The sequence below is a fragment of the Haliotis rufescens genome, unplaced genomic scaffold (assembly GCF_023055435.1).
Source record: "Haliotis rufescens isolate VD_foot unplaced genomic scaffold, xgHalRufe1.0.p SCAF_6, whole genome shotgun sequence".
Taxonomy (NCBI): Eukaryota; Metazoa; Mollusca; class Gastropoda; order Lepetellida; family Haliotidae; genus Haliotis; species Haliotis rufescens.
In genome coordinates, this window is record NW_025964334.1 from 56824517 (window position 1) to 56836624 (window position 12108).

General features: G+C 40.0%; 2 protein-coding genes across 12 annotated transcripts in view; both read left to right on the top strand.

The window, feature by feature from the left end:
• Nucleotides 1-4388, top strand: part of LOC124146895 (SCO-spondin-like) — a 35930-nt gene extending 31542 nt beyond the window's left edge. For all 11 annotated transcript variants that reach the window (XM_046517438.2, XM_048386705.1, XM_046517440.2 and 8 more), the window contains 3 exons: nucleotides 17-202; nucleotides 648-830; nucleotides 1981-4388. In XM_046517438.2, the coding sequence (XP_046373394.2) occupies nucleotides 17-202; nucleotides 648-830; nucleotides 1981-2051 (440 nt within the window). In that variant the 3' untranslated portion in view covers nucleotides 2052-4388. The remainder of the gene's footprint in view (nucleotides 1-16; nucleotides 203-647; nucleotides 831-1980) is intronic.
• A 5219-nt stretch (nucleotides 4389-9607) lies between these two features.
• Nucleotides 9608-12108, top strand: part of LOC124146846 (calcineurin-binding protein cabin-1-like) — a 58226-nt gene continuing 55725 nt past the window's right edge. The window contains exons 1-2 of the mRNA XM_048386697.1: nucleotides 9608-9791; nucleotides 10775-10861. Coding sequence (XP_048242654.1) covers nucleotides 9789-9791; nucleotides 10775-10861 — 90 coding nt within the window. The 5' untranslated portion in view covers nucleotides 9608-9788. The remainder of the gene's footprint in view (nucleotides 9792-10774; nucleotides 10862-12108) is intronic.

Below are 12108 nucleotides of genomic sequence, written 5' to 3' on the forward strand. Positions count from 1 at the left end.
TCTGCTTCCATTTCAGAAACAGCCGTTTCTTGGAGCGACTGGGGGCAATGGGTCGATCCAGGGTGTGGTGTCACGTGCGGTGTAGGGGTCAAGCGGACGTCCGCTAGAACCAGGACCTGCGACCAGAAGCCAGGTCAACCTACCTGCCCTGGAAACAACACTCAGAGTGAAGTGAAGGCCTGTGACCTTCCTGTTTGTCAAGGTCAGTATTACGCCATAGTTTTCTGGTAAACGTAAGCGTTAGATATGAGTAAATGTGTGAGCGGGTGGGTGTTTGGGTGAGTGAGTGAGTGAGTTACCGAGTTATGAATCACTATTATGGTACAAGTCAAAATAAGGATTTGCTTCGGACATAATTTTTGTCACTGATTTGGAAATGTCTTCAACGTGTCTAGCATAAAACTTTTGAAAGCTTAACAGCGGCACTGAATGTTGTTACCTTGATCAAACAACTTTTGAGCAAGAGTCGAAAGACGCTCTTTGAAATCTTCGTAGAAACAATCCTCCGAGACATTGACAACAGATGCTTATTGATGTATGAGTATCTTCGGAGGTCAGGGTAAAGACATATGTTCTAGAGACAACATCTTTGCGCAGGAATAAGATAAATGACAACTTGTGTTCCGCAGTTGTGTCTTTGATTCCAGGTGTAATCTACAGCTACTGGGGTGAGTGGACACAGTGGAGTAGCCCCCTTTGTTCTGCCTCGTGCGGCCCTGCAGCCAGACACACCGTCATCAGAACCAGGTTCTGTACAGAAGGTACGGACTGCCCTGGGGAAGGGAGACAATCTGAGAACAGATCCTGCGGAAACGAGTGCCCCACAACAGGTAAGAGTGAGTGAGTGAGTGAGTATGGTTTTACGCCGCTTTTAGCAAGATTCCAGCATAATCACGGCGGGGCACACCAGAAATGGGCTTCACATATTGTACCCATGTGGGGAATCGAAACCGCGTCTTCGGCGTGACGACCGAACGCTTTAACCACTAGGCCACCCCACCGACCCCAACGGAATAGATCGCCTGGAACTCGCTAACAATGTCACTCGTGGGCAGATAACGGATGGTTGATGGTTGCATATATGCATCATGGTTTACCAACGGGTCACTATGGCTGCCCGGACTCTACTGCTAGAGCGGATATCACATCCTTAAGCCACATGGGGTACTAAGAATGTACTTCACTCAATGTATACTTCGCCCGAGTTCTAGCGGAAGGAATTAGTATCAGTAGCTTCCTTTCTATCAGAAATAATTGTATCATTATCAGAAACGGAAAGTAGACTAATTTCTATGGCACTGTTACACAAGAAGAAATAATTATATGTTGTTCATTTTTTATTATGAGTATGTCTTAAATTCAATGCTGTGTTCTTAAAACAAAATTGATTAAGCATTTCATTGCATTTAACAAGCGCAATATTGCACATATGTACAAAATGAATTTAGTTTGCTTTTTAATAGTAAAAGATTAGGAACACTTGGAACATTATCCAAATTTTGTAAAATCACAATGCTGCTATTTAACCCTATCAATGTCTCATAACTGAAGATCCGGGGTAGAATAGGTCTTCAACAACCCATGCTTGCCATAAAAGGCGACTATGCTTGTCGTAAAAGGCGACTAACGGGATCGGGTGGTCAGGCTCGCTGACTTGGTTGATGCATGTCATCGATCCCAATTGCGTGGATCGATTCTCATGGTGTCAATCACTGGATTGTCTGGTCCAGACTCGATTATTTACAGACCGCCGTCATATAGCTGGGATATTGCTGAGTGAGGCGTTAAACAACAACCAACCAACCAGCATAACTGAACCCTTTACAGTATCTTTATTTATTGAAGCCACTGCTCGGTATATAGTGATGTATATGTTGATGTATCAATGCTGTACCTCTAATCCCGCTGATAGCGGCCTGGGTGGAATAAAGTTCATTTTAGTTCAATTCAGACAGTACTAAAACAAATGTTCCTCTTCAGGTGCAGCTACTCAGACTGGAACGATTCTACTGGCGCTGGTCGGGACTGTGGTCAGCCTGTGTCTGATGTAACATCTGCGTCAAGTTGTGGCAAATGAACAAGAGGAACAAGACAAAGGGGACACGTGCCCCTCTGATCCTTCAAATAATAACAACAGAACGAGTTCCTAATCAGCATGTTGATCTCAATGATATTATTTACCGTATCGACTTTGTTCACAAAGTGTAGGTACCTTTGCATCGTGGCTCGAATATAGTGCCAAACATTTGATATTCGGGTGAAGATAAGGGTTGGGGGCGTCATGGGCTGCGCATTACACCTTGGTGTATCCTTCCAACCATTAAAGACGTTCCACAAACATTAACACATATAACGCATGAACAATAAATGGACAACCTGCACGGAAAAATAGTGATACTTTAGTTAACAGAATCTGTACATTTTAACTGCAGCTTTATATAAACATTCATTGTACATATAACAGAGGCTCGTCCATGCCGTGTCACATCTGATGTATATTCATCGCGAGAAGTTTTAAGTGTTTAAATTCAGACAATATGTTATTCTACAACAACTTTTTATAAGGTCGTGACGTTCACTAGCCTGCTCACGCCATCAGGTCTCGTCCAGGATCCGGAGACCAGGATCCGGTGATCGGTCTCCGTCTAGACGTGTTGATCAGTGTTGGGGGTGACTTTGCGACCCGCTCTGTGTATGTTAGGGAGACGTTGGCAGCAGGATTGACGTACATGAGACCATAGGTTTTAGCAGACATGTCGTGTAACCAGTGTCAGCTTTAAAAGATGGGTATGGTCCATATCAATTCATCTTTATCAACTTCAACTGTTCATTTCGAAGTAGCTATTATCCATCAAATAACCTTTGTGTTACTTCAAATATGCAAGAGGTGTAAACATCAACGTTTGCTTCCAATTTTCGTGACGTGACAAACACCATCGTCCCTCTTTTCACCAAAGTGTAAGTGACGCCAGCGAGCTGCCTGAAGTTAGTTTCCCTGTGGGGTGATCATGGACTGGTATTCCCGGGAAGAATTAACATGCAAGCGGTACTGCACCACTCGCCCCATTCCGTTATATTCATGAATGATACGAAAGTCTACAATGTTTATACACACCCTTGAAGGTCAGCGTTAGAATAGGTCTTCCGCAACTATGCTTGTCGTAAGAGGCCACAAACGAGACCGGGTGGTCAGGCTCGCTGACGTGATTGATGCATGTCGTCGATCCCAATTGCGGAGATCGATGTTCATGACGTCAATCACATGGATTGTTTGGTCCAGACTCGAATATTTACAGAATGCCGCCATGTTGCTGGAATATTACTGAGAGTGACGTTAAACAAAAACAAACAAACTTACCTCATGAAATAGGGATTATTCCGCCGTTTACTGCCAGTAACATGGCGGTCATTTGAAACATAAGACGTTATCTCACGCTTTTTTAAATAAAACATCAAACTTATTAAAATGACGAGCCTTTATGCTTTATCACCATGGCATTAGACCTCGGAAATATGGCGAAAGAGGTTCCAGTATATTCTTAAGAGACAATATTAATTTTCACAATAGGGAAATTTGACGCTATTGCGATAAACATAGCATTAGTTCATTCACAAGACATTTTCACTCTTGTGAATGTGGTCATTATATTTTATATCACTGCATACTAATACTCCATCAAGGTATGAGTGAGTGAGTGAGTGAGTGAGTTTGGTGCAAAGCCAATTTTAACAGTATTCTAGTTATATCACGGCTGGTGAGCTTAAAGTGGGAGCAAAGCCCAACGTGATACTGGTCTCAGTCGTTTACCAACCTTGCACAGCCTTAGACGACAAAAACCAGCGGGCTCCCTAAGGGTATGACAACATTAGAATAGCTGCAGCAATAGTTAGTTAGTATGAGGCAGTAGCAGAAAATGCTGAAAGCTTATATATGTACGTATATGTAGTAGCATTTACTTTTTATAATACTTCGTCGGTACACTAAATCAATATTTATCTACCTGGTGCTTTTGTGTGTGTGTGTGTGTGTGTGTGTGTGTGCGTGCGTGCGTGCGTGAGTGCGTGCGTTCGTGGGTGCGTGCGTGCGGGGATGTGTGAAAGAACATATACATATTTGTATCAATATCAATGTGTGAATAAACTATTTTGCTGATTATATACACATGGATCGTGCCATAATACTCTTGATTATATATCGATATTTTCAATATTCATTTCTTTCATTACCCGCAGCATATGCTTCATATGAATAGATACATATATACTATCAAGTCATCAGTATTCTGATTGTCGCTCCTTCTCTACTGATGAGGACGTTTGTTTCCTGGCCCCCCTTACTCTGTTGTGTATCATTGTTTCATACTCTTTTAATAAAGAACATGTGTGTACATACTGCTTGGTTTTTTATTTCAACCCATATACCTATCACCAATCTTTACAAAACAGAAGTTTGTTTTCTGATGACGATTTATTCTGCATGTGCGTGCGTGTGCGTGTGCGTGTGCGTGTGTGGGTGTGTTTATTATTGTCATCGGCAACGTTACACCTTATGGCGGCGGCCTGTAAATATACGAGCCTGGACCATATAATCCAGTGATTGATGTCATCAGCAAGGATCGCCGCCGTCATGGTGCCAACAAACGTCACTGCTTCACTACGACCTGACCGCCCGATCACCTTACTACCAGCGAAGGTTGGTTGGTTGGTTTGTTGTTTAACGCCGCACTCACCAACATTCCAGCTATATGCCAGCGGTCTGTAAATAATCGAGTCTGGACCAGACAATCTAGTGATTAATATCATGAGCATCGATCCACGCAATTGGGATCGATGACATGCATCAACCAAGTCAGCGAGCCTGACCACCCGATCCCGTTAGTCGCCTTTTACGACAAGCATAGTCACCTTTTACGGCAAGCATGGGTTGCTGAAGACCTATTCTACCCCGGAATCTTCACGGGTCACCAGCGAAGGTTGCTGTGGTCCATCCTAACCCTGAGTCCCCGCGGGAAGATTTATTCATTGGAATCAAAGCAACAACTGATTGATGTATCAGTGCCTTACTCCGAGTTATGCATGGACATCCCCCTGGTCGACATGTCTGAATGATAAATAACAGACACAGTGAATACTGTTATAAGGTAAACAGTGTAACAAATTCAACCTTTAAAATGATGGTCACCGTCGAGATCGCTTTAAAGATACAGCTACAGAAATTCTTGGATTCGATAGAGGGAATCGATAGAGAAATGACATTTCTATTTCTGTTTGATTGCTTCGATGCTGTCTTCGCCATTTAATCAATAGAGATGCATAACCTGTCACGTAGGTTCCATAATGTTCCATTATGACACAAACATTTCCTGTGCAGGAAAATACGGTCATGCGAAAGTTATCGATCCACAGTTTATCATCAAATGATCGTTTGACGACATCGTTCCACCAGTGTTGAGAACGTTCTCTCTTCCACAGTTCTCTTTCCTGGCATAATCCTAAGACTAATCCCATACTAAGAAAGTATGGAAAGTCTCTCTTTCGCCTCTGGTTGACTATCTTCGACAGTGACATGGCCTCAAATGATAAAAGTCCACAATTTATTTATGAAATGATGTTTACTTCTGCATTGCATAAACTTCATGTGAACGCAATGTAAGTATACTTTTGCTTACATAAGTAACTATACTCCATGAGTAAATTTGCTTACATGAGTAAATTTTGTCCATGTGAATGGGGCTTTAGAGACCCCCTCTGGACAAGGCCAGTTGTAGAGTCATGGATGACATTGCCCATGACGACACGGAACGCCAATACGCTTAGGTCACTGATGTAGGGTACTTAACGCCCCAAAATGCAGTTATGTCGTCAAATTTCCACTTGCATCACACATACGACCAGGAGGTACAATGAATTTAGTGCAATATTTTGCTTGTGTACTTGACTGTTTTTTAAAGCAGCACTCAGCATTATTCCAGCTATATGACGGCGGTCTGTAAATACTCGAGTCCGGACCAGACAATCCGGTGAGTAATATCATGAGCACCGATCCACGCAATTGGGATAAATGACATGCATCGACCAAGTCAGCGATTCTGACCACCCGATCCTGTAAGTCGCCTCTAACGACAAGCATGGGTTGCTGATGACCTATTTCCACCCGGTTCTTCACGGGTATGCTACAATATTAACATGAAAATGTAGAAATAAACCATGCTACGATATAATTCATTTTCTCGTTAATGGGGTACTTCATGGTAAGCTTCATACATTGTAAAACAATGTGTTTAGAGTGAAAACGCATGCAGGACATATTTAGATCTAAACATGTTTAGGAATGTGTTTAAATCCTAAACGATCTTCTATCTACACACGTTAAGATTATAGGAATGTTGTAGCGCTGTGAGACGATAGCTCTTTCATATGTTTAGACCCTCAACGTGTTTGGATAGAATTAAGTTTCCAACTTTCCGAATCAAAATATGAATCTTTTGTTAATAGAATATCCTCTGGATTCACTTCCGATCAACGTGTTTGGATAGAACTAAGTTTACAACTTTCCGGATCAAAATATGAATCTTTTGTTAATAGAATATCCTCTGGATTCACTTCCGATCAACGTGTTTGGATAGAACTAAGTTTACAACTTTCCGGATCAAAATATGAATCTTTTGTTAATAGAATATCCTCTGGATTCACTTCCGATCAACGTGTTTGGAGAGAATTAAGTTTACAACTTTCCGGATCAAAATATGAATCTTTTGTTAATAGAATATCCTCTGGATTCACTTCAGATGCGCACGTAAAATACCTCTGCCTGTTTCCGCCCGGGCTTCACTTGCCAACACACGTGCGATGTTCGTCACAAGTGTCCTTGTGCGACAACGCCATATAAATCATTTCTATATCTTAATTTGATAATTTGTTCTTTGGTGTCAAAATAGAAAGTGAAATTACGATTTTTGTATATTTAAACAAGGTACTGTGGGGTTGTATGTTTGACGGTTTTATATTTTGTGTGTGTTTTGTTTGTTTGTTTCTTTCTTTGTTGTTTAATGCCGCACTCAGCAATATTCCAGCTAAATGACGGCGGTCTGTACATAATCGAGTCTGGACCAGACAATCCAGTGATTGATATCATGCACATCGATTTATGCAATTTGGATACGATGACATGCATCAACAAAGTCTATTTGTTCCTTTCATTAGAATTTATCGCGTTTTCTTTAGAAATTAATAGCCTACATACCATACATATTAATATTCCAATCATAAATATCAGTTATTATTTTGTTAAGTGGGTTCATTGTGAAATATGCTTCCTAACTGGTAGAACATTTTCATATATTTGAATAATTAAATAGACTAGTATTTCTTCGTTCAACACTGAACATAAACTGTGTGAAACAAGAAATGTTTTTTATGTAATTGAAAATTGAAAGAACTGTTGAATTTGGTTATGTTTATTTAACCATCACCCATTCCTGTAACAGTTTGTAAAAGGTTATCTGTGGCTGGGTGATTTTGTGTGGATTTTGACCAAATTTATTGATTTTCAAAGATAAGATGTCTAAGATACCCATCAGCAGTTGTGTATAATGCGATTTTTGCATTTTCAAACTTTAAAACCAAATTATATTTAACAAAAGAAAACGATGCAGAAGTATTCTTTGAATGCTACTAAGTGCCAATACAGTTAATGTTTTGGGCGTATCGCTAACTTAAGATATTTTCAATTGCAAATCAAACATGTGATAAAATCAAGTGAGAGTTGTCGTTTTTAGGTTTGCTGGGATATAGCTGAAAAATTGATTGTGCATGCGAATAAAAGCCTGTAGTATCTTTGAATGAAAGTCGGAAACAAAGATTTGATGACACATCAAATGCTACATGTCATGCACTGTAAATGTTTGATGTGTCAAAAACATCCATATTATGTACTCGTCACAACAATACACATGCTTCACCTATAATCAGGACAACATGTTGGGATTGTGCTTTTGGTAGGTGAGCTTATCATCATGATGAGATTGTTCTTATAGCACTGGGTCTGTGGCGTTTCAAGGATGATTGCGTGTCATCACGCCTCAATGGCGTGGGGCATTGCTCGTTATATCAATCACTGGTTTGTCTGGTCCAAGTCGCCATCAACCATGTGTCAGTAGCTGGACTATTGCTAAGTGTGGCGTTATACAACAAGAAAGCCAATATGGTTATGTGAATCTTCCTCTCAACTTTGGCATGAAAATATTCTAAATGAATACATTGTTGAAAGTAAAATTATGTATCATGCCTATACATACTGGAAACGTAGTTCTGCTTCCAATGTGTGAACTTGAGATCAGCTTGAAAAACTACACCCATCAATTTCACGTGAAGATCTGTCAGCCTATTTCATGCCCAATCTCATTAAAATCAGATTTGTTTAGCGGCAGCGAAAACTTAGATCTGATTTTAATTAGATTGATGTCATGCCCAATGTATGAACGTCCAAACAACAACTTGACAAGGGGCGACACTGAACCTAATCGACCCGTGAAGATTCCGTGGTAGAATAGGTCTTCAGCAACCCATGCTTGCCGTAAAAGGGGACTATGCTTGTCGTAAAAGGCGACTAACGGGATCGGGTGGTCAGACTCGCTGACTTGGTTGATGCATGTCATCGATCCCAATTGCGTGGAGACCCGTGAAGATTCCGGGGTAGAATAGGTCTTGAGCAACCCATGCTTGCCGTAAAAGGCGACTATATATGCTTGTCGTAAAAGGAGACTAACGGGATCGGGTGGTCAGCCTCGCTGACTTGGTTGATGCATGTCATCGATCCCACTTGCGCGGATTGATGCTCATGATATTAATCACTGGATTGTCTGGTCCAGACTCGAATATTTACAGACCGCCGTCATATAGCTGGTATATTGCTGAGTGCTGCGTTAAACAACAGACCAACCAACCAAACCAACCTGAACCGTAATCAGAAGACCACTGGGTATGATGGCCTTAATCTTCACCTTTCTGATAGTAACGATCTGAGGAAAAAACAATAACTTTCAACACGTGAAATTGAGGGTACAATGGCTATTTCGTAAATATTGAATGTGCCTATGTATTTAGGTTTACATTTGTCTACTGTTAATTGTTGTACACGCGTCATACAACATGTAGGCCCTACCTTAGAATACTGAATACTGATCGCGTTCTTTAAATTTGGCCTTTTTCATATTATTTCGATTTCACAATCACTATTTTATTTGCAAAATCACGAACGAATTGCTGTTCACCAGGGCATATCGCGTGAGAAAATTTACCTTCGGTATAGAAAATATCCCAGAGGCCCATTTTGAGAAACGCTATTTTGAAACATAAACAATAGTTACATATGGACATTTTGAAACACAATCATAGACATTTTGAAACAAAACCTTTTTCTTTTTGTGTTTGTTAAATTAGTGCATGACATGAGCGGTATTAGGTCAATAATATGAATCTCACATAAACATCATTGGTTAGGCGAATGATCGTTCACTCATATCGAAAAACGGAACACCAGCCGAGTCTGCCCAGTCTTTCGTCCACAGGGAGCATTTATACCCGACACCGTTAACAGGAAGTTACACTTTCAGTGTACACCGTTTTCAATATGGCGGTCTCCGCGGGAGTGATGAACACAGACGCAACAAAGGACTAGTTTTGTGGTGTTATGAATGCAATTTCTCATTTTTATGAAACACATCATAAAGTGACATCTCTTTGTGTCCATGGCTTGCCCCAAGGACCAAATGTCAACGAAATAAATCATGGTTAGCAACTATTTTCGATAATTTTATCGATGTCATTTCAACTCAAGTCGTAAACCGACTGTCAGTCGAGAAAGGTGTATGTACCGTTAAAGTACTGGCGGCATGCTAAGGCAGAATGTCACAGTTGACAACCTAAAGTTCACCGTTCACGTTTATTAGCTTTCAGTGTCTTCTTAAGGATATCTATTTGTTGCTGCTTATGCTGTGTGTATTCAAACAGGAGTTTTTAATTCTACATGTCGCCGTAGAAGGCTAATAAGCTCTCGAAGTTGTTTAATCGATTTTGCATTCAATACGTTTTGTTTCATTACCTACATAGTACACAGTTCATATTTCCAAGAATTAGAGTAGGTCCCTAGTACATGTTGAGTTTGCACCTTACCTGATGAAGGAGTAAGTATTTACTCCGAAAAGTTGTCTTCCTCATAATAAAGAAGTTGACATCCATAAATTCTCTTCCTTATATGGCAACAGTTAATGGGTCTGTGAAATCTGTAACAGGAATTTTAATTAAGTCAAGAAACACTTGAATAACACATGGATCCTGTCAAATAATATTTTTTTTCCCTACAGTCTTATTTTGCAAACTCATCATGATCCATCCCACAGTAAACTACCCCAAGCTAGATTACCCGTTGTTGGTTACCTGGGTACTAGGGCTGAAACGAAACACTGATGCATTGCAGTATTAAATCTGTGCATAAGACAAACACAAACAAAATAATTCTATATCATTTTACAACTCGTGTTTAATATTTGTACGTGACAAAATCAACCAAATGTTTCTGAAATATAGCTGACTGTATAAAATGAGCTGTTAATTAACCCCTATATTCATTCTTACACATTTTTACACAAATACAATAGTTATTTATCTTTTTCTTCATTTTTCAGTAATATTTAGTATTGAAGGCAAACACACACCCTAACGAGTATTGACTTACCTTCAACATCTTTTTCATCTATTCTATCTTTTCTTCCAGTTCCGTATCGCTGCCTTGAATGAGAGTGACAGTGGAGATGAGAACACCACACTCTCCCAACATGCGGCCACCACGAGAGAGGCCAAGGTCTGTACATGGAAGTATATCATGTTTCTTTGATAAACGGAGAATTCTACTATGAATTTGGAAATTACTCTACACTGCTTGGTCAGTCAGAGGTTCTTGATCCCCCTCTGAATCAATGCTCATGATGTCAATCACTGGATTGTCTTGTCTAGATTCGATTATTTACAGGCCGCGGTTATATAGCTGGAATATTGCTGAGTGTGGCATTTAACAACAAACAAACAAACTAATGGTGATTTGCAGTGTAGAACGAAAAGCTTTGGATAGCATGCTTAGTTTTCTTAAGGGGTGCCCACCTCATGTTATCTTACAAAGTTGCACTCAACCCATGCAGCTTCTGCATGTTTGGTTCAAAATTCAATTTCGCATGGTTAAATCTGGAAGTAACCTATCTTGGCTCTATATTGAAAACACTGTATGTTAACTTTTAAATGACAGTGTTTAAATTCCATATCTCATGATGAGGTAATGAGTTATTTTGAAGCTGAAAAGTTACAATTTAGGAAATGGGTGAGTCTTGTGCTGTCTGTGCTGAAGACATCTGAGTCAGCCAGTTCGAACGTGGCGCTAAGCATAATTATCAGTCGAGTTTCGTGTTATCAAATGGGCTATTATTAGCTCAGCTTACTAGACTTCAGATTTGTGACTAAAGTCCAAGACTGATTGTTTCAGAACTTTTGTATGAAGGCTGAACGTGATGTACACAGGTTTGATTTCAGCATTAATGCTACAGGGGTCCAGATAAGATGTGAACTTACATAAAATATGCAAAATAAATTACCCAGTTATATATTTTTGCTTACGTACAAATATGCATGAAGAATTTAAAGTACCCAATAGTATAATTACCCAATATATCCTTGCATCCTGTGTACCTGTATGTCTTTATAGATCTTTATTTACTTATTGAATTCAGGCATCACACATACATGAACTCTACTGAAGTGAATAATGCATACAAAAGGTGATATGTGTCACTTATTGCATCTTTTGGAGGCAAGGGTTTTAAGTGACTATATAGTCCAGTTTCCACCCTTGCTGAACTAGGCTGAAATTTCCAGGCTGATCGTAGCGCCACTAATGGCTGTTATGAGTTATGTCCCTTGTATGTTCCTCCTATTGACCAATCAGATTCCATCTCTCGTATAACTTGCATTTGCTTCAACCAAAATGGCGCGCCCAGTCAGGATGATCTGTATTGTAATAAAACGTGTCTTACCCGTGAATTGTGTTAAATTATGTGCGCA